The following is a 17,854-nucleotide window of genomic DNA, read 5'->3' on the forward strand; positions in this document are numbered from 1 at the left end:
AAATATTCACCAGTTTTTTTGAGCTAAAAGCAAAATGCTGGGGGAGAGGGACGTATTGGCAGTGTGTTATTATGCAATAAAATGTTTTCAGAAAAGGTGCTTCATAGGACCCCATTAAAAATGGTCTACACAACTTTCTACAAATGCCCAAATACTGCCTTTTTTCTTTCAAAGACAGCTCACTTGCAGATGTGAAGAACACTGGAGAAAGTGCTCTTGTATTGAACCACCTTCAGAAGACTAATCACATCTATCTTTCATTTAAGTGAAAGACCTTAATTCAGAAGCAAAATAGTGACAATGGACTGTTATCTGTCCATATGGGCAATAGGAAAACACTTAATCCAATATATAATTATGCTAAATGGTGTATGTGCACATCTGTATGCCTTGTGTTGCTTTCTCCCTGTTTTTCATGGTTTGCATTGGCAAGATTTGCAAACTATTTTATTGTAAATTTAATGAAAATATAATTATTTCACTTATGTGATCCAGTCTGTTTCCAAAGTACAATCTACTGCCAGTTTCAGGGCATATACATTCTCCTGAGCTATGCTCTGGGGTCCTGCAACATTGAGCATTTATCCTGCATAGATGCTACGTAACTCAGAAAGCTGAGCTCCTGAGTATGCATAAGCACATTAGTGTACAGTAAAGCTACAGCAGAAAATGTGACAGGCTGGATAGAAAATATTTTACTACCAACTGTTGAATTTATAATGGTAAATTATGGATATGCACATACTTTTTATTGCTTTTGAGCTCAGGTGGATAGATGGTAAATCATTCTTGTGCAAACCACACAAAACCAAAATCAAAACCAAAAACCCCATACAACTATACCCTCCTCACCCAAGCAATTCAACATACAGGATCCCAGCTGTACTGTATTCATTAGGCCTTTGTTTTCACAAAATTATAAAAGCTCTTTCAGTTGTCTTTATATATTAGCCCTTCAGGATATAAACTGAGATACCTCCATTGAAAGTAGTGGAAGAGCAGTAAGGTCAGAGTGAGAAGAAAAACAGAAAAGTGGACAGTGCTGGATGACTGAGACATTTAATTTTTTTCTTTTTATACTGTGAGCAACTATAACTGTTTACAATCTTGCCTGAGGTTCAATGGTGTTTTTCTAAGGAAATTTCCTTTGTTAAGGATTTGTTAAGAATTGCATCATGTTGCTACTGACGTGTTCCCTCCCAGTATAATCCCATTCCCTCTCCCCAGTCCTCCTCCCCATCACTATCCCTGCCCAGCAACTTCTTTCTCATAATCTCTCTGCTCCCCATTGGATCCTAACAGACATATTGGTAAATCCATTCCCTCAATAATATGGGAGCCCAGAGCTTTTACAGTACAGGGAAAGCTGGAAACAGACCTAGTGCCTCTGTGCCACCAGTGCTGGAAAAGCATCTCCACAGATGTTGCAGCCATAGCATGCCAGCACATTACAGCATCAGTGTTATGAAAAGACAGCAGGACAGCACAATCTGCTCTCATCTAGACTCCACCAGACTGAAATCTGAGGTCTGGAGTACATGGTTGGTATGAGAGAAGCTCATCTGGGGTTTGTAACCTCAGTTTAGGCAAGAACCCAGATTCCGGAGAACTGAGAGGCAGAAGTGTTAAAGAAACAGCTGCCAAACTCCAGCCAACTTCCAGTTGAACCTAGTTCATATTGGCTGACAGAGAGTCATGATTTTGCACACAATATTTCTTTATCACATCTGTACTTAAAAGATTTCTCAAGGCTGTTGCTTTCATACACAGAGAACAGATACTAGGGTAAAAGACAGGGATTCATGTACCTCTGCAGAAGGAAGCAGTTGTTGTTCCTAACCTTGAAATGCCAGTTCAGTTGGAGCCATCTCTCCCACTCAGATAATTTGTTTCTTTCTAAAACGAAGCTTCACTTATTTCAACAAATGTTATGGAAGGAATACTTCCACAAGACCATTTGTCTCAATGCTTTTTCATCCATTGTTTTAATTCTAAGGATCTTTGGTGATCTGTAGACTCTAAGTTGTTATTGACAGCTTAGGGGAACAAACAAACAAAAATCTACTATTTCTGTCAAATGTCAATACACAGGGGAAAAAAAGTAGGCTGGAAAAGTTTTAGGATTTTGTAAGTTAAGGAAGTATAGTGTACCACAGCTAGTCCACTGAAGTGAAATTGCTAACTGTACTTCTGAGACACTCTTCCCTGTTAGATAATTCTCACTAAAGGGGATATAACCCAGTCTTCTATACTTGCTCAGCCTCATTGGTAAAAACACATGTGTTTTGCATATGTATGTCACACACAACTGCATTCTGTATATGCAGCCCTGATTTGGTAAAGTCTGACACAGATATCCTTTTTCATGCAAGCATTGTCATTGACTTCAAAAGGACTATTTCCAGGAGGAAACTCAGTCATGTGCATGACAACAGGATCAGGGATCTGGTATGAGCATGTGTCCCTGTTTACTGTACAAAACAGACACACATTGCTCCTTTTGCTGTCATCTCCTGTGGTGGAGACCTCATTCTGCAACAGACTGAAGTGTGATATACTGGCAGGTGGTCTTTATTAGAAAGGTCATTGACACTGTCAAGCATCTTTTGAAAGGTGACTTTGCACCTAGAAGGTTATCAGGCCAGAGTCATAAAGTCTACAAAAATTTCCCCGACAATATTGTAGACAGGTAATTTGTTTGACCCTTTTTTTAGACTTAACAAAATACAGATTAAAGTTATTCTGCATCTCTTTCACCCCTCTGTCATCCATGTATACACTTCCTCTAAGCTTTGTCTTGAAGTACCCTGCAGAAGTGGTGAAGTTGTGAAAGAGCTGCTTTAATTATAAGTACCACAGTAATGAATTCAAGTACACTCATTTATCATAAAGGGCTTACCCATCTGTCTCTAAAGTATGCTCACAAATGCTGTATATTTGATAACATGAAGACTGAGAATTTAACAGGTTTTAGTTTTAAACACTCCATTTTGGTTAGCTTTTTGTAAGATTGTACGGCGGCATTTTGACTGAAAGAGCCGATTGGGGGCAGGGGGGTGTGTTGAGGGGGCGCGTGCACGTGCGTGTGTGTGTGTGTGTGTGGTCTCTTCCTAACTTATTTGCACTTCAACCCATTGGGATCACACTGCAATCCCTGTAGGCAAAAGGAGATTAGGGAAAGCGACTGACTGTTTTTTCCCAGACGCAGAAGGGAAAGCAACTTCTCAAGTGCCGCAAGTTTTTCTGGCCACCGTACAAATTGTTCCTGAGTATGGAGAGTTTCCAAAAGACCTAATTAGCAACTCGCTGCAAACATTTCTTTGCATTAGCTAATGATCCGGCTACACTTGTAAGCAAACAGTACCAACATATCTAATCAATGCAGAAAAACCAACAGAATGCCTATTAAACATCTGGATGTAATTTTCTAGTTAGACTTAGAACAAAATGAAAACATATGCAGGTTTCTTTGATCTATGCCTCAACAAAGATATTGTTGATAAAAAAAACACACTGGCCAGTCAATGTGTCATTTTCATAAAGCCTGGTCATTTCTCTTCAAATGTTCTCAGTTTAATTTTGTTGGTTTCCTGCAATCTCTAATTTTACCGTATTGTGTGAAACCACAAGGGATTCTTTGGATCTGATTTTATTTGAGGTTTTACTGCTGCACGATCTGCTACTGACTTTTTTTTTTTTTTTTTTAAATTAAACTCAGGGAATTTTCAAGAGTGAAAGAATGGGTGAAGAGAATACAGTCATGATGGTAAAATGACCTAGTGCAATGTTTTGAACACTCTTGCCTGCAAGGAAAGCTACTAATTAAAAAGAAATCAAATTACAAAGAGGGTATGCAATGGCTATTAGCCAAAAGATAGTGAATAATTAGAAATGTAATTGCTTTACCCTGCTCACATCATTTGCACTTCATAAATAAAGAAATAGTTTTAAAGTTATATTGTTTTGCATGCTCTCATAACAATTATTATTCTTGCAGCTGCATAGGTAGTCACTACTACACCACATGCACTGTATGACTCAGATAATATTTTTTTTCTCTATTCCACATTTGCCGTCCTGCCATTAAGAAAAAAAAATAACACCCCTTTCCCCCATGCATATATACATAATTTTTAAATATACTCTGGTTTTCTTTCAGTTGAAAATCCAGTGATCTCTCAATCTAAAACTTCAAAAGCGTAATATCTATTGAATTACATATTTGCTTCCTCCACGGATTTGCTCTCACTACAGAGGCAGTAGAACAGTGGGATAAATCACAAATTTATTAAATTGTTTCCCACCCACCTGCAGCAATCGCCTAGTGATTAACATCATCAACATATTTATTATATGTGCCAGTTTGTGGGGAGTTAAAAAATATTGCTTGCAAATATTACTGTTAACAGTAAAGGGAAAAATATAAACAGCATGATAAAGAGAACATCATACAATACGTCATGTCCCTAAAGAACAGATGCTACAAATGAAAGCCTTTCAGTATATTCAAAGTACCTTTTGGATCCAATAATGCCTTTTTTTGAGTCAAAGCTCCAACTGCTTCCAGTGACAGTTGTCAGTATATAGTCAATGCAGTATTAGGCCCTTTGCTATATGAGTTAGGAACACTGCATTGAAATGCTTACAGTGAAAAATAATTGATTTCAAACAGCAGAGTCAAATGGATGATTAAACAAAATGATTGGGGGGGGGGTTAATATTGAAGGCACTGTTTTTATTGGATTTTTAAAACATGAGACAAAGGTTTAAACACAATTATTTTAGTTCAGTTTGAGAATTGGGTAGACTATGTACAGTATCGTGGCATAATGATCTGGTATAAAATACTACCTTGTGTTGAATAAAGCTCTTACAATGTTTATCCATATTTTGGCCTTTCAGTGGAGTAAATAGTGAGTATTGCCATGGAACATGGATGCTCTATTTTCTGGGATTAATCCAGGTTTGTAGTCATCCAATAAAAGGGAATTGTTTATGTTCTAGTCAGCCAATGATGATGCATTATAAATTAGTTAAATATCAGATCATGTTGGTTGTTGTTCATACTATGTAATGTCAGTGGCTCTCATCTGAAAAAAAAAAAATCACATTTGATTCTACTACTGCTTTTACAGCTCTTCTATCTCAGTTATAATGGAGAAGATCCAAAATGCCCTTAAGTGTCTGATTCCAGCATCTAAGCAGGCTAAAAGCTCTTGTTTAAAAAAAAACCAGGAAAATAGAGCTTTTCTGTTTCTGTTAAAACATGCCTTGGACATTTTAATGATGACAAATAAAAGTTACAAGACATTTCAACTTTCATGTAGGCGAGCAATTAAAAAAAAAAAAAGCTTTTGTTTATGTTCCAAAACATAGTGTTGTTTTAATGACATATCTGTTAATATCTCATTAACAACTTGTGCCAGCAGGTTAAGCAAAGTACAGCCGAAGTTAGGTAAGTGTTACGTTATTACGGACTCCATAGCTACTAGGTACATACACAAAGTATATAATAATAGCTTGCATTTTTATGGCATCTTTAATCTGAAGATCTGAGTTCTCTGTAAGTATTAATGAATTAAGCTTTCCAGTGCCAGTGAGTTGCCTTTTCCAAGACTACAAGGGAACAGCTAGGAACAGAATGCAAGATCTTTAACTTTACTTATGCACATGGAACACTAGACAAATTTACATTCCCAGCCCGGGAAACACAATCTATCAAAGGTCACTACCAAAGGTATTTTGCCTAATTTCTTAAAAAATGTTAGAAGTCTTCACGTTTATTTATGTATTCACAAAGATGTATGTATATATACATTATATGCACGTGGCCACACATACATATGTATAGGTAAGGACACTATTATGCGTACATGTATACATTCACACAGACACACACAAAGAGACACACATGCATCTGTGATATGCAGAGCTTTGACAGTCCCAGAATGAAGTACACACTTCACTGCAGAAGACTGAGGGAATGTAATTTTCTTTCTTTTTCTTTGCTCATTTCTATGTAGAACTGGGAATAATGTGCTATGGAAATTAGCGCTGTGAACGAGACAGCTGTATCTTGATATTGCAACATATCAAACTTCATATAAAACTTCATATCAAATTTTAAACATAGACTGCTCTTTCTTCAGGGTAAAAGATGAAGCATAGTACAATTCTAAATAAGTGTATTGAGTAAACATTAATGGGGAATTGTAAGAAAATGCAAATTATAAAACTACTCTTACTGTGTTTAAACAATGTAATACAACATTCTAAGGCCTCTTTCTAGGTAGTATATAGGTATACTAACAGCATGAATATGTCTTAAGATGTTAAGTTCGAAGGTACCGTTATTTCACGCTTTATGATGTAATTCTGCTATGAATAACGTGGTTGTTAATAGAGGATATGTTCTGAAGTTTACTTCCCACCGCAATCTGTGTCACCGTTTGTCATCTCAGTAGTCACAGAGAGTCGGTGGAATTTGTTTGACCCTGATCTACCTCAAGTGGGCCTATAAACCATTTACAAAGCGAAGTTCTTGACAGCTTCTCTCCAGCAGACCTCTCTTATTATAAAAAAAAAAAAATAAAAAGTTTTGCCCAAAGGACAACTTCCATCTGATCAGAGGGTCACTCTAACCAGTATTTCAGTTGGTATATTTGAGTGATGCACACAAGTGTGAGGTTTCATCCTTCTTTACGGTGTTTCTGTATAGCTGAGAGCACCGCCAGCAGCTGCCACAGCATGCACCCCTATCTTTACAAAAAAAAGAGGGGCGGAGGTGCCGTACCCGCCTGCCCGCGTTAGAACGCGAACTCTCGGGACAGGAAAGTTGAGCCTCTTCCCTGAATGCCCTGTGCCACGCTCCGTGAGAGCACTGGTTGGGTGAAGGGCCAGATCCTTCCCACGGCCGCGACGCGCATCCCTGCAGTTAATCGCAAGAGATGGCGGATGCAGCCCTGTGCACCGCGAGCACCCGCCCGCAATAGGCACGCAGAGCATCGAGAAGCGCCTCCGCTGGTGGGTAAACCGCCCCTAGCCACGGAGCCCCTTGGAAAAGAGGCCCCTCGCGGGCTGCAGGCGCACAGCAGGGTCGCACCGCTCCGCACCGCCCGCTCCGCACCTCCGCTCCGCACCCCCGCCCCGCTCCCCCCCGCTCCGCTGCGGAGACGCCGACCCCGGCGCAGGGTGCGCGCAGGCGCCTCCTGCACCGCCCGCCGGCACCCCCGCTCCCCCCTCCCCATTGCGCCCGCCCGCCAGAGCGCCCCACGTTACTTTGATTGACAGCTGAGCCTCTCCCCTCTCCTTCCCACCGACCTTTCCCTCCTCCCCGCGGCTCTCCGCGCTCTGCGCCCTCCTATTGGTCAGCTCGAAGAGCTCCTGCCGCTCCGCCAGAAACTGTTCCCAGCGAAAGGCTGAGAGGCGGCGAGGCTCGGGCTCTCCCCATTGGTCCGCGGCGCCGGGGCGCATCACGGCCCCACGTTGGTGCCGACGCCGGCGATTGGGTGGAGGCGGCGGCGGCCCCCTGAGCGGCGGCGTGGGCGGGGCCGGGCGGCTGGTTAGCTGGCGGAGTGTGAAACCGCGTGCTAATGTAAGCGGCGCGGACGAGCCCGGCGCGTCCCCTCGGCCAGGGCCGCGCACCGTCCCGCCGAGCGCCTCCCGCGGGACCGCCCCGGCTGCCCCAGCCAGCGCGGAGCGGGGAAGGAGGCCGGTGGCGTTTCCGGCAGCTCCAGTCCGGATTTTGCACCGGGGAGAACTTCATCCTGGGTCGGCCAGGAGCGGCGGGGCAGCGCGGAGCAGGGGAGGATAAGGAGGATGCTGCTGCTGCTGCTGATGCCGCCGCGATGTAACACGCTCGGCGGGTCCTGGTGAGAAGCGCAGGTCTCCGATGCGCACCCGCCCGGAGGCAGCTGCAGTGGTGCCGTTGCACGAAGGAGCTTCTCGTCTGATTTAGCCCGAAACAGACGCTTTTATCTTTCTTTTATTATTTTTCTTGTTATTGTTGTTGGTTTTGTTTTTTTCCGACGAGCGGGCGGCTTGACCGGTCGGGCCAACGGACATTTGGAGGAGTTTCGTTTTTCTTTTGTCCTAGGGGACCTCGCTGCAACTAACGGAAGAGTCTCTGCTGCGTGTGTGGTTCCCCCTCCTCTGCCCTCCTGCGTTTCGTGCATGTGCTACTGGAGCGGCTCCGATCGGGGCTGGCTGTGCAGAGGCCCCCTCCGCCCCCTTCCTCCTCCCGCCTTCCTCTCTTGTTCATCGCTCCGTATCTTGCCGATGACTTGGCCCCTCCGACGACGCCCGGGAGCATCGCGGCCCTCCCCGGAGACTTTCCCTCGCCCCCCTGGCTTGCGACGGTCCCACCACTGACACCGCGAACCGCTTCGTCCGCCTGGATTTTCCCCTCTTGGCAGGAGGCAGAAGTGGGGAGAGAAGTCGCCCGCGCCCGAGGTTTCCGGCCTTACAGTTGCATCGGCACCTTGAGAGCCCGAGAGAGGCATTATTCGCTCCCACGTCGGGGCGGCCGTCCCCCACCCCCTTATCCCGTCGGGTCCCGTCCCGCCGCGCCCGGGTGCTGTAGGCGCCGCCCGCCGGCCGGACCGTAGCTGAAGGAGCGCGGAGCGGCGGTGACCGTCCCGAGCGCGGTCCCTCCCCCTCCTCCGGGCAACCCCAGCCCTCCCAGGAACAACAGCAACAAAGGACGCCGCGGCCGCAGGATGTCTCCCCGGAGGGGGCACTGAGCGGCGCCTCACCCGCTCCTGCTCGCGGCGGCGGAGGGAAAGCGGCCGGCGAGTGTCGCCGCTCCTGCCTCCTCGGCGTCCCGGGGTGTGAAGCCGGGACAGGGCGGAGAGCTCGACGTGACAACCACGCTGTGAGGGAACCCCGCTGCGGCCAGAACCATGTTCCCTCAGAGCCGGCACCCCGTAAGTACGGCCCGGGCCGCTGCTCCATGCGGGTGGGGGAGCGGGGCGGGGGCTGGGCGGCACCGCACTGCCGGCGCCCCCCCGCCCGCCTATGGGGGTGGCGGGCGCCCCCCCAAGTTTGTCCCTTTCTCGGGGGAGTGGTGCATCCTGCCTGCCGAAGCGGCCAGGGAGGCTACGCGCCCCTTCCTCCGACCCCTTTTGTTTCGTCGGCAACTTATTTGCTTTATGAATGACGGCGGGGGGTTGCTTCTGGGCCGAGCAGCATCCCCCTCCCCGCCGAGCGCGGCGCCCGGGTCGGGCGTGCCCCCGCGGCGGGGGTCGGCGGGGAGGAGCCGGCACGCCCCGCTTTCGGGTCGACGGAGGAGGCAGGAGCGGGTGGGTCGGGGCCAGAGCGGTTCCCAGAGCGTGGTTAGCCTCGTCCCCCGCAGATGAGGGACGGGAAGGTGGGTAACAAGTGCGTAGCGCCCCGGTGAGGTGGCGGGCGGGCCGGGCCGGGCTCTCCCTCCCCGCATCCCTCCCTGCATCCCTCCGGCCCGGCCGGGACGGGCGGCGCCGCCCCCACCATCTCGCGGGGCGCCCGCGCTGTGTCTGAACCTTCCTCTCTTTCCCGCACCGGCCGCCGCCGCACCAGACCCCGCACCAAGCTGCGGGCCAGCCTTTCAAATTCACCATCCCGGAGTCGCTGGACCGCATCAAGGAGGAGTTCCAGTTCCTCCAGGCGCAGTACCACAGGTGAGCGCCGGCGGGCCGCCTCAGAGCCTGGGGGTAGTTGCCCCGTCCCCGGCCGGGCGCGGGGGGCTGCACTGATCGGCCGCGTCCAGGCGGTGGCGTGCGGCGTTGCGCTGCGTCCCGCCGCGGGACCCGACCGCCCCGGCACTGGCGGCCTCCGCCGGACGGTTTGGAAAGAGGAGACGCGGGGAGCTCTGGTCCCAGCGGTGGTGGGGGGTGCGCGGAGGACGGGGCGCTCAGGAGATGACGCTGCTGCTCTGCACAGGTCTTCCTGCCGATGTGCTGCCCGGGCCCCTGCGAAAGGCCGGTAACATCGAAACTGGAGGGGTTAGGCGCTTATATGCAATTTAAAAAAGATAGTATTTATTAGGGATCCTTACGTGGAGGACTTTATGTATATTGAGAGAAAACCAGTGCGAATTCTGTGGCACAGAGCATTAAGGAGGCTAATTCTCATGTTTGCTCATATGTCTGTGGTGTTAATGTACAGATTAATAAAATGCTAACATGCGGTTCTTAGAAGAGCCAAGAAGGAGTGTTAAAGCACACAACTACTAGAGCACTGACGCAAAGTTGATCTACTGAAGCCATGGCATGAGTTTATGATTGCTATGCCGTCCTTCAAATGTTATTGTTATATTTGTGCTTGCTGCTGAGGTCCCCACAGAGATTTAGGGTATGGGCTCTTGCATACAAAAGGCGGTTGGCATTAAGGGGCATTAATCTTTAATTTTATAGTTATGTGCACCTGCAAGATCTGGATAGGAACAAAATCTTTCCAGGTTTCCCAGTTAAAAATTGCTTGGTTTTGATTAGACCTCCTCTTTCGTACCTATGATGCTGTGGTTTCAGTCTTATCTAAAATCGTTCACTTGTTTAAGCCATTTATTACTTTAGAAATGCAGTGTAAACATGTACTATTGCAGAAATGACTGAAAAATGCTGGCTTACACACTAACTGTTCCTTAGGATGTTTATTAGTGTTATTAAAAAAAAGTCAGTTTGCCAGGGAACAAAGGGGATGTTGAGGCATTTACCCTTAGTGAAATTAGTCAGAATTATACTGTTGTTAGATGTCGTTAGATAGGCAAGTGCCAAATGCAACTGAGAAGTACTTTGGAGAAATTCAGATCCTGTTACATCTTGAAAGTTGTAGCACTTCATAGCAGCTCTTTATCAAAACATGAAGTCTGGCTGTGTTTAGGTTCTGGAAACAGCCTAGGTCTGACACAACACCCATGAAATGCCTTTTAGATTTACTGTTCAGCCTTTGTATTTAAAGTTTCAATTAAGTTTTCCTGTGTTTGCTTGTTAATTTATGAGATATTTTAAAATTATCTGCTTCTGTCAAAATACAAAGAAAATGGGTAGATGTCAAAATGAATGATGTAACAGTTACATTAAAGTGTGATCTATTTTGTAGCCTTAAATTGGAATGTGAGAAACTGGCAAGCGAAAAGACTGAAATGCAGAGGCACTATGTGATGGTAAGTGTATTTGTTTTTTATTGATTTCAGTAAATATCTCCAAATACAATGTAAGCTACCAGAAAAAAATAATTTGTGCTTCTTCATTTGCAGTATTATGAAATGTCGTATGGATTAAACATTGAAATGCACAAGCAGGTAAGGCATTTTGTTTTTACCACAAAATCTGCCGTCTGTCTAGTGCATTTAAATGTAGCTGTTCTGTTTATGTTTGGATGACTGTATCATGTGTCTGAATCAATTGGCTGATTTGTAGCTATGATTAGTAAATCTTTGCGTAGCTGCTGTCCAATGAGGTAGATTTCTGAGAGACTAGGTTAAATGCCAGGCTTTTTTCATACTGTTCCTGAAATACATTGGTGAAATAGGAAAGGTCTTGTCTGTGGTTTCAAAAATATAATTCGATGCTTTACATGGTTTTCTTTTGTTGGTGGTAGAGCTTTTGATATGTAGAACTGGTCTTATGGTTGTGTAGCCTGTAGTGATAGTTGCTCAAATCCTTGCCATTTAAAGGTATGAAAAGATTAGTGGCTTGGAAAGCTCTAGTTATGACTATGAGTTTGCAAGTTCCCATAAAATTCACACTTACAGCCACTATAATGGTGAATAAAAAGAGTATTGAACTGGAACAAGACACTAAGGACCTCATAAGAGAAGAAAAGCTAAATGATTGCTCAGCCCAGAGGACCCTCAATTGAGTAGTCATTGTCTGCCAAATAAAGCATTAATGGCAGGGTGTAAGTATTCTGTAGATATGCTGACATTCACTTTTTCATCAAGATACTGGTACAATAAGTCTTTCAGAAGTCGATGGCCTTTTAAAAAAAATTATCATTAGATGGAGTTGCACAGTTGGACACATTTCAAAGTGCAACAATACAATTCTTTCGTTATGTGTATGTGCTATTTCATCTAAAACTCTTGTTTCATTAAATTAAAGAGCATGGCTGACCGGCTAGGGCACAGCGAAGAAATTGATTAGTTCAGGCTTCGGATCTTCAGCGTATTCAAAGACTTTCATTAAGCGAGTGAATTGCAGAGCTGAAGTTTGCTTTTGTAACTCTGGAGTCTTTGATTTTTGTTTTGTTTTCTCCTAAAAATATTACATTTGATAAGGTAGTAGTATAATTCCATGCTAACTTTCTACATGGGTAGGTATTCTCTTGGTTTTCAGAGGTATACTTGTTTGAATCTAAAATCTTGGTAAAAGAAAAAATATTAAGACAACTTTTTTTTTTTTTTTAAGTAATGCACTGAATAAGTAGACGTAACAACTAGAGTAGTGTTTAACTTGATTACGTAGTGTAGCTGCATTGGTTTTCTTGGGTCTTGTGTTTTAGAAGAACATCAGTTGTTCTGTGAGGTGACTTTGTAATTTGGGGATTTAATTGTAATTTGGAGATTTCTTTCTGGGATTTTCTTTTTTTTTTAAATTTTACTAAACGAGTTTTTGGCACACTGTAACCTGTGAGGAAGCCAACATCTGTATAGGAGCCTTACTTGGTGTGAAATGGATGTTATTTTCAGAAGATCTTTGAAGAGAATGTGTGACTTCAGTAAATGTACTAGGAATTATCTTTAGATAGAATCAATTAAGCCCATAAGATTAAAGAGAGTCAGAACTCAGGTTCCACTTTGACCTCAACATCTGTGTGTTGCAAGGGTTTAATGTTCTATATGTATGGCAACTATAATTACATAGCCAGTAGGCAGTGATACTTTGGAAGCTTTTAAGATTTATAACAGAGCATTATACCTATGTTGGCTTTAGCCAGGGGAACTAGAGCACACTTGCTCTGCATGTTACATTGTTAAGAAAAGAATAAGCTTTTGAAGGCATAAATATGTTTCCCTGGATATGAGTCTCATATACTATGCTTTTACATGTTAAGTAATTCTGATTTCCAGTAAAAGTAGCACCTTCTTGTTAAAGACTCTTGATTTAGATGCCTGCAATGGGGGTGCCAAATGGTGTTACAGTTTGTCGGTATGTAGGTGGTCTTAGGTTTTTTGTTTCCTGTAACCTACCAGTGACATTCTTCTGAATTTCCATGGCTAACGATAAGTTCTGAGGAGGCTTTTGGCAGATAGTAATCATAATTCTTATTAAAAATGGTGACGTCTAGCCCCAAGGGTGTAGCCAGGCTCAAATTGATGCTTTTTGCTGGCTGATCACCAGCATGGCCTAAGTGCTCATTATGTTGTAGAGAAGGCCTTTGGAGCTCTCATTACGTTTGACAGGAATTCTCTCTGGGGGGAAACTGGGCATTAGCTAGATTCCTGACAGGCTGAAATTATTCCTGCTTTATGGCTTATAACCAAATGCTAGCAAGGCATCATCAGGGGACACGAAAAATTGTCATTTCTGACAACGTCTTTGTTACTGAAAAATGCAGTGATGGGGAAACTTTCCACTGAACAAGCTTTAATATTTTAAGGCCTGCCTCCTATTTGGATGCTGCACTCACTCTATGTGAAGCCCTTTGTAGTGCTTGCACTGCTGATTGGAAAAAAAACAAAAAATTACACTGCAGCGGTGTTTTTTTATGGAGTGTGGTGCATACATCACTGTTAAGGTAGAGTCACGTCAATAAAATGAAGTACTTGCAGTTTGCTTGCTTGTGAAAGGCTTGATTTCTTGTACTGGTACAGTTGCAGCAGCAGTTCTGTCTTCATTTGAATTAGTAATCTGTTACAAGTTGACTAAAAGTTAGTCAGGACTTGCATGTTGCTATAAACAAACTTAATTGAGGTGAACTTGCCATACACAAACAGTCGTAGTGCAGAGCTTTCCATTTGAATATGTTGCATTTGAGTCCAGAAATGGCCATAGTAAGGCTTCCTTCACAACTTCGGTTTGGGCACTTTGAAGTGCTTAATTGCAGGAGTGTGTCCTAAAGTCCAGGTGCTGCTGCATTTCAACCTGCTGGCTGAACAGTGGTCAGGAAATAATCTTTCTGGCATATTTGTGGCTAGTTTGTGAGGGTCTTTTTTTTTTTGGTGTTGTTTCTGTGTGATTTTTTTTTTTTTTTTTTTAAAGAATTTCGAAGGTTAGTTCTCAGGAGGATGTTGTGTGGATTCTTATGCCATTTTCAGAGTTAATTGTTTTAAGATGAATAGTTTGCATTTGCATAGGTGGAACAAACAAGCACCTGAAGATTCATTTAGGGTTGATTCAGATATTATTTTCATAAGAAGACAGAATGGTCTTAACTTTGTCTTCTGTGTTATACCATCCAAGTCAGAGTTTTCCCACTGTGACAACCTGGCTGGCAAAGCAGATGCATCAACTGTTAGTGCCAAGATATAGAGCTGGTTGAGTGTTAAAAATCATGCTGTACGTAACGGGTTGCTGCTCTTGGCTATTAGGGCAGTGCCTCTTTATTTTCACCGGCTCTGTTTGTCATCTTCTGTCATAAGTCAGAAGATAAGGCTTCCTGTGCGTTTAATGCCTAGATTGTTTAGGTGCAAGATTAGCTTTTGTTCAGTGGCAGGCAGCCAAAGAAAGAAAAATTCATCACTACTGAACCAACTGACAGACAATATAAACTACTACAGTATGTGGGTTTCTGCTGTCTCAATGATGACAGCTAGGTTTCCGTCTCTTTGGATGGGTTATTGTGATGTCTGTGACCTGCCTGGAGGCAGATCTGTCATTTGGCACCTTGAGGCTTGTAGGAGAGTGTACAAACTCCCAAACTGCATTACGTTAACCAATTGTATGAGAGTTAAATGTTTTAGCCTGGACTGTTTTGTGGAATCATTTCTAATGCTCAACAGCAAAGGACAGAAACTTTTATGGGTATATCAGAATATCAGTTTTCAGGAGTGGGTTAAATAGAAAAGAATTAAGGAGCTTAGTTAGCTCTCTACAACTCCCGAGTAGGACGGCTGTGCTGTTGAAAGGGATTTAAAGATAAATGAATTTATTTCTTTCCTCTTTGCATTTTAATTATTGGAATGAAAACTGCATAATCCTTAAGGTTTTGGTGTGGTGTGCAGTGAGTGCTTCAAGAGCATTTTACAGTTGGCCCTGTCACATAAGGCTTACAAAATCTGTTTTTTGTAAGGTTGATTGGAACATAATGTTTTTCACTCCAAAATTGTACTTATTCTACAACTATTTGGTTTCTAAATGAGTACAGTTGTATCACCAGTGCAGCCATTTAAACCACAACTAGAGCTGCCAGTTTGAATGGGGAGGAAAGACTAGAATAACTACCTCAAATTTCTCAACTTTTGAACCACACTCAAGCTCGAGACCATTATTACTGTTAAGGATTTATATGACAGATTCGGGGCATTGTGTGAAATAAGCCTCTATGTGGTTTTTAGATAACCATATTGTCAGATACTATCTACTGTGTCGACTCCATATACAACTTGATCTGAAAGTATGTCACAGTGTAAACACTGTGCATATGTTAAATGCTGCTTGATCATCTCACGTTTTAGACTTTGTTTACCAGGTTTCAGGTTCCTCATGGAACTGTGGAGGGAGAGAGGAGGTGCATTCCTACCAGCCACATGCATTGCTGGAACTTAGGTTGCTAAATGTCTTTTGATATATGTATATATATATGGATTGGTTCAAGTGGGCAAAAGAAAATCCTGGTATTTTTTTGGGCAAGAAGAGTAAGATGTTTGTGAATGTACAGTGCCCCTTTTGTTACAACAGATTCTGGGGAAACGTTTTTCTTCCTTCTGCTAGTTGTTATACCAAATCAAGCTCAGTATTTTAATAGCCTTTCATCCCACCCTATTCCAGCATTTAAGTGTTTGTAGCAAAGCAGTAAAATTGTGTTGTGTCTCCTATGCAAACTGGAAGATTTTACAGGTTTGATAGTCGGTTACCACTGGCATACAGTAAAAGCCTTTAAAAACTATTTCAGGTTAACTGGCACTTATGGGAAGAGTGCATGGTACTCTTATTTTAAAAATGATAACCTAACTAATTCTACTCAAAGCTGTTATCTTTCCACTTGAAATAAGACTTAGGGATATCAAATGGCAATTATGTCAAACACCACTCTTTTTGTCTTTTACATCATATTACTTAGTTGTACTCTGGATGTAGCTATTTGAACAATAGTAGTTGTTCTCATAGTTCTTTCAGAAAGGGAAAAAAACTACAGTAGATGGGGATAATTCCCAATTTTTCAGCACCTCTTTGTCAAAACAGCTAGTTTAACAGATCAGTCCTTACGATTACTTGTAAGCAATGACTTTTGAAATACATGCAAATTGGTCTCATGTTCAACCTCAGCTTACAGGCAAGTATCAAATTTCTATCTTGAATATTTTGCGGAGGTAATCTTATGTGACATCTCTGCGCAATGCTTTCCAGTATTTGACCTTCACACAGAATCACAGAATGTTAGGGATTGGGACTTTGCCTTTCTGCGCTGGTGATGCTAGCCTTTTGCTTTTCTGCTGTGCACCTCTGAGAGGAGTCTGTTTTAGTCTTCTCCATAATCAACTCTTTGTCAACAGTCAGATCTCCTGTCCCGTTGATCCTCCTCTTCTTGAAACTAAACAAAACTGACTTCTTCCTGGTACATTGTGTGCTCAGATTGCCTGATCATCTTACTGGCGCCACTTAGTGACTTGCTCCAGTTTGGCAACTGCTTCGTCTTGCCACACAAGCACAACAAAAAAGAGAAAAATTGATTTTAATCAGCCAGCTTGTTGCAGTCATACAGTTGCATCCTAGTGTGAGATGTAGCCTTCATCAACACAAGGGAGTAGTGCTGATGTGTATTCAACTTGTTGTTCAGGGCACCCATTTCCTGTTTTGCAAAACTCTTTCCTAGTGTGTTTCCATCCTGGCTGTGCTGTTGTGGGAAGGTTCTCCCAAGTGCACGACACACACCAACTTGTGTTTACTTTGAACCAGGCTTCCACTGTCTCTATTTGATGTCTCCTAGCTCTCAGAATAGACAAGTTATTGATGCCTAGCTGCTTTTTCAATGCACTCAAAATTTTATGTCTCTGTTGTAACCCGTCTCTGTTGACTCCTTTTCAGGTTGGGCAGTCACAGCCCACACGGTTGTGTAGATTTCTTTGATCATCTTCTTTGCTTTTCCATTCAACCTTTTTCATTTTTAACTTATCCTGTTGAAATGAGGGGACTAGAACTAAATGCAGTTCTCAGGGTGCAGATGAAGCAGAGATTTATATTATTTCTGGATGTGTGTGGGTTTTTTTGGTTGTGTGTGTTTGTTTTTGTTTGTTTGGTTGGTTTTGTTTTGTTGTTGTGTGAGGTTTTGTTTTGTTTTTTTTTTGGTTTGGTTTGCTTTTTTCCCTTTAGTAAAGTTCCCAGTATCAGATTGCTCTTTTCGCTGCCAGGGAGTGCTGAACTGCTGGAGTCACCTTTCACATTTAGGTTCTTGCTCCTGAATGATGATTATAAGCTCAGGAGCCATCCCTTTACCTTGAGGTCAGGGATGGTTACTCGCTGTGTACATAAATTTTGTTAATATACAATTCTTTTCATTGCCCGCTTAGACTTGTAAGGTCTCTTTGCAGTTCTTCAGTCCTTGTTTTTTCTTTTCCAGGCTGAGCTGCTGAAAGTGTTCAGAAAACAGATTGCAGTAAAGGCTCGTATGAAACTCCACTGGTGACCTGTTTATGGCATAGTGCTGGAGAGGGCTGAAGAGTAGGTTAGAGCTTGCTGAAACCCAGTTTATTCTTAACTGAACTCTAGTTTAAATC

The 17,854-nt window shown here is 43.4% G+C and overlaps 1 protein-coding gene across 6 annotated transcripts in view; it reads left to right on the forward strand.

The window, feature by feature from the left end:
- Positions 1–7,591: 7,591 nt before the first annotated feature.
- The window catches only part of TLE1 (TLE family member 1, transcriptional corepressor), a 73,855-nt gene continuing 63,592 nt past the window's right edge, over positions 7,592–17,854 (forward strand). Inside the window, exons 1-4 of one of the 6 annotated variants that reach the window (XM_065045920.1) lie at positions 7,592–8,924; positions 9,556–9,656; positions 11,077–11,140; positions 11,234–11,278. In XM_065045920.1, the coding sequence (XP_064901992.1) occupies positions 8,901–8,924; positions 9,556–9,656; positions 11,077–11,140; positions 11,234–11,278 (234 nt within the window). In that variant the 5' untranslated portion in view covers positions 7,592–8,900. Of the gene's footprint in view, positions 8,925–9,220; positions 9,368–9,555; positions 9,657–11,076; positions 11,141–11,233; positions 11,279–17,854 lie in introns of those variants that run through there. The other 5 variants (XM_065045922.1, XM_065045924.1, XM_065045923.1 and 2 more) reach the window with 5 other exon arrangements.

Source organism: Columba livia, chromosome Z (assembly GCF_036013475.1).
Source record: "Columba livia isolate bColLiv1 breed racing homer chromosome Z, bColLiv1.pat.W.v2, whole genome shotgun sequence".
NCBI lineage: Eukaryota > Metazoa > Chordata > Aves > Columbiformes > Columbidae > Columba > Columba livia.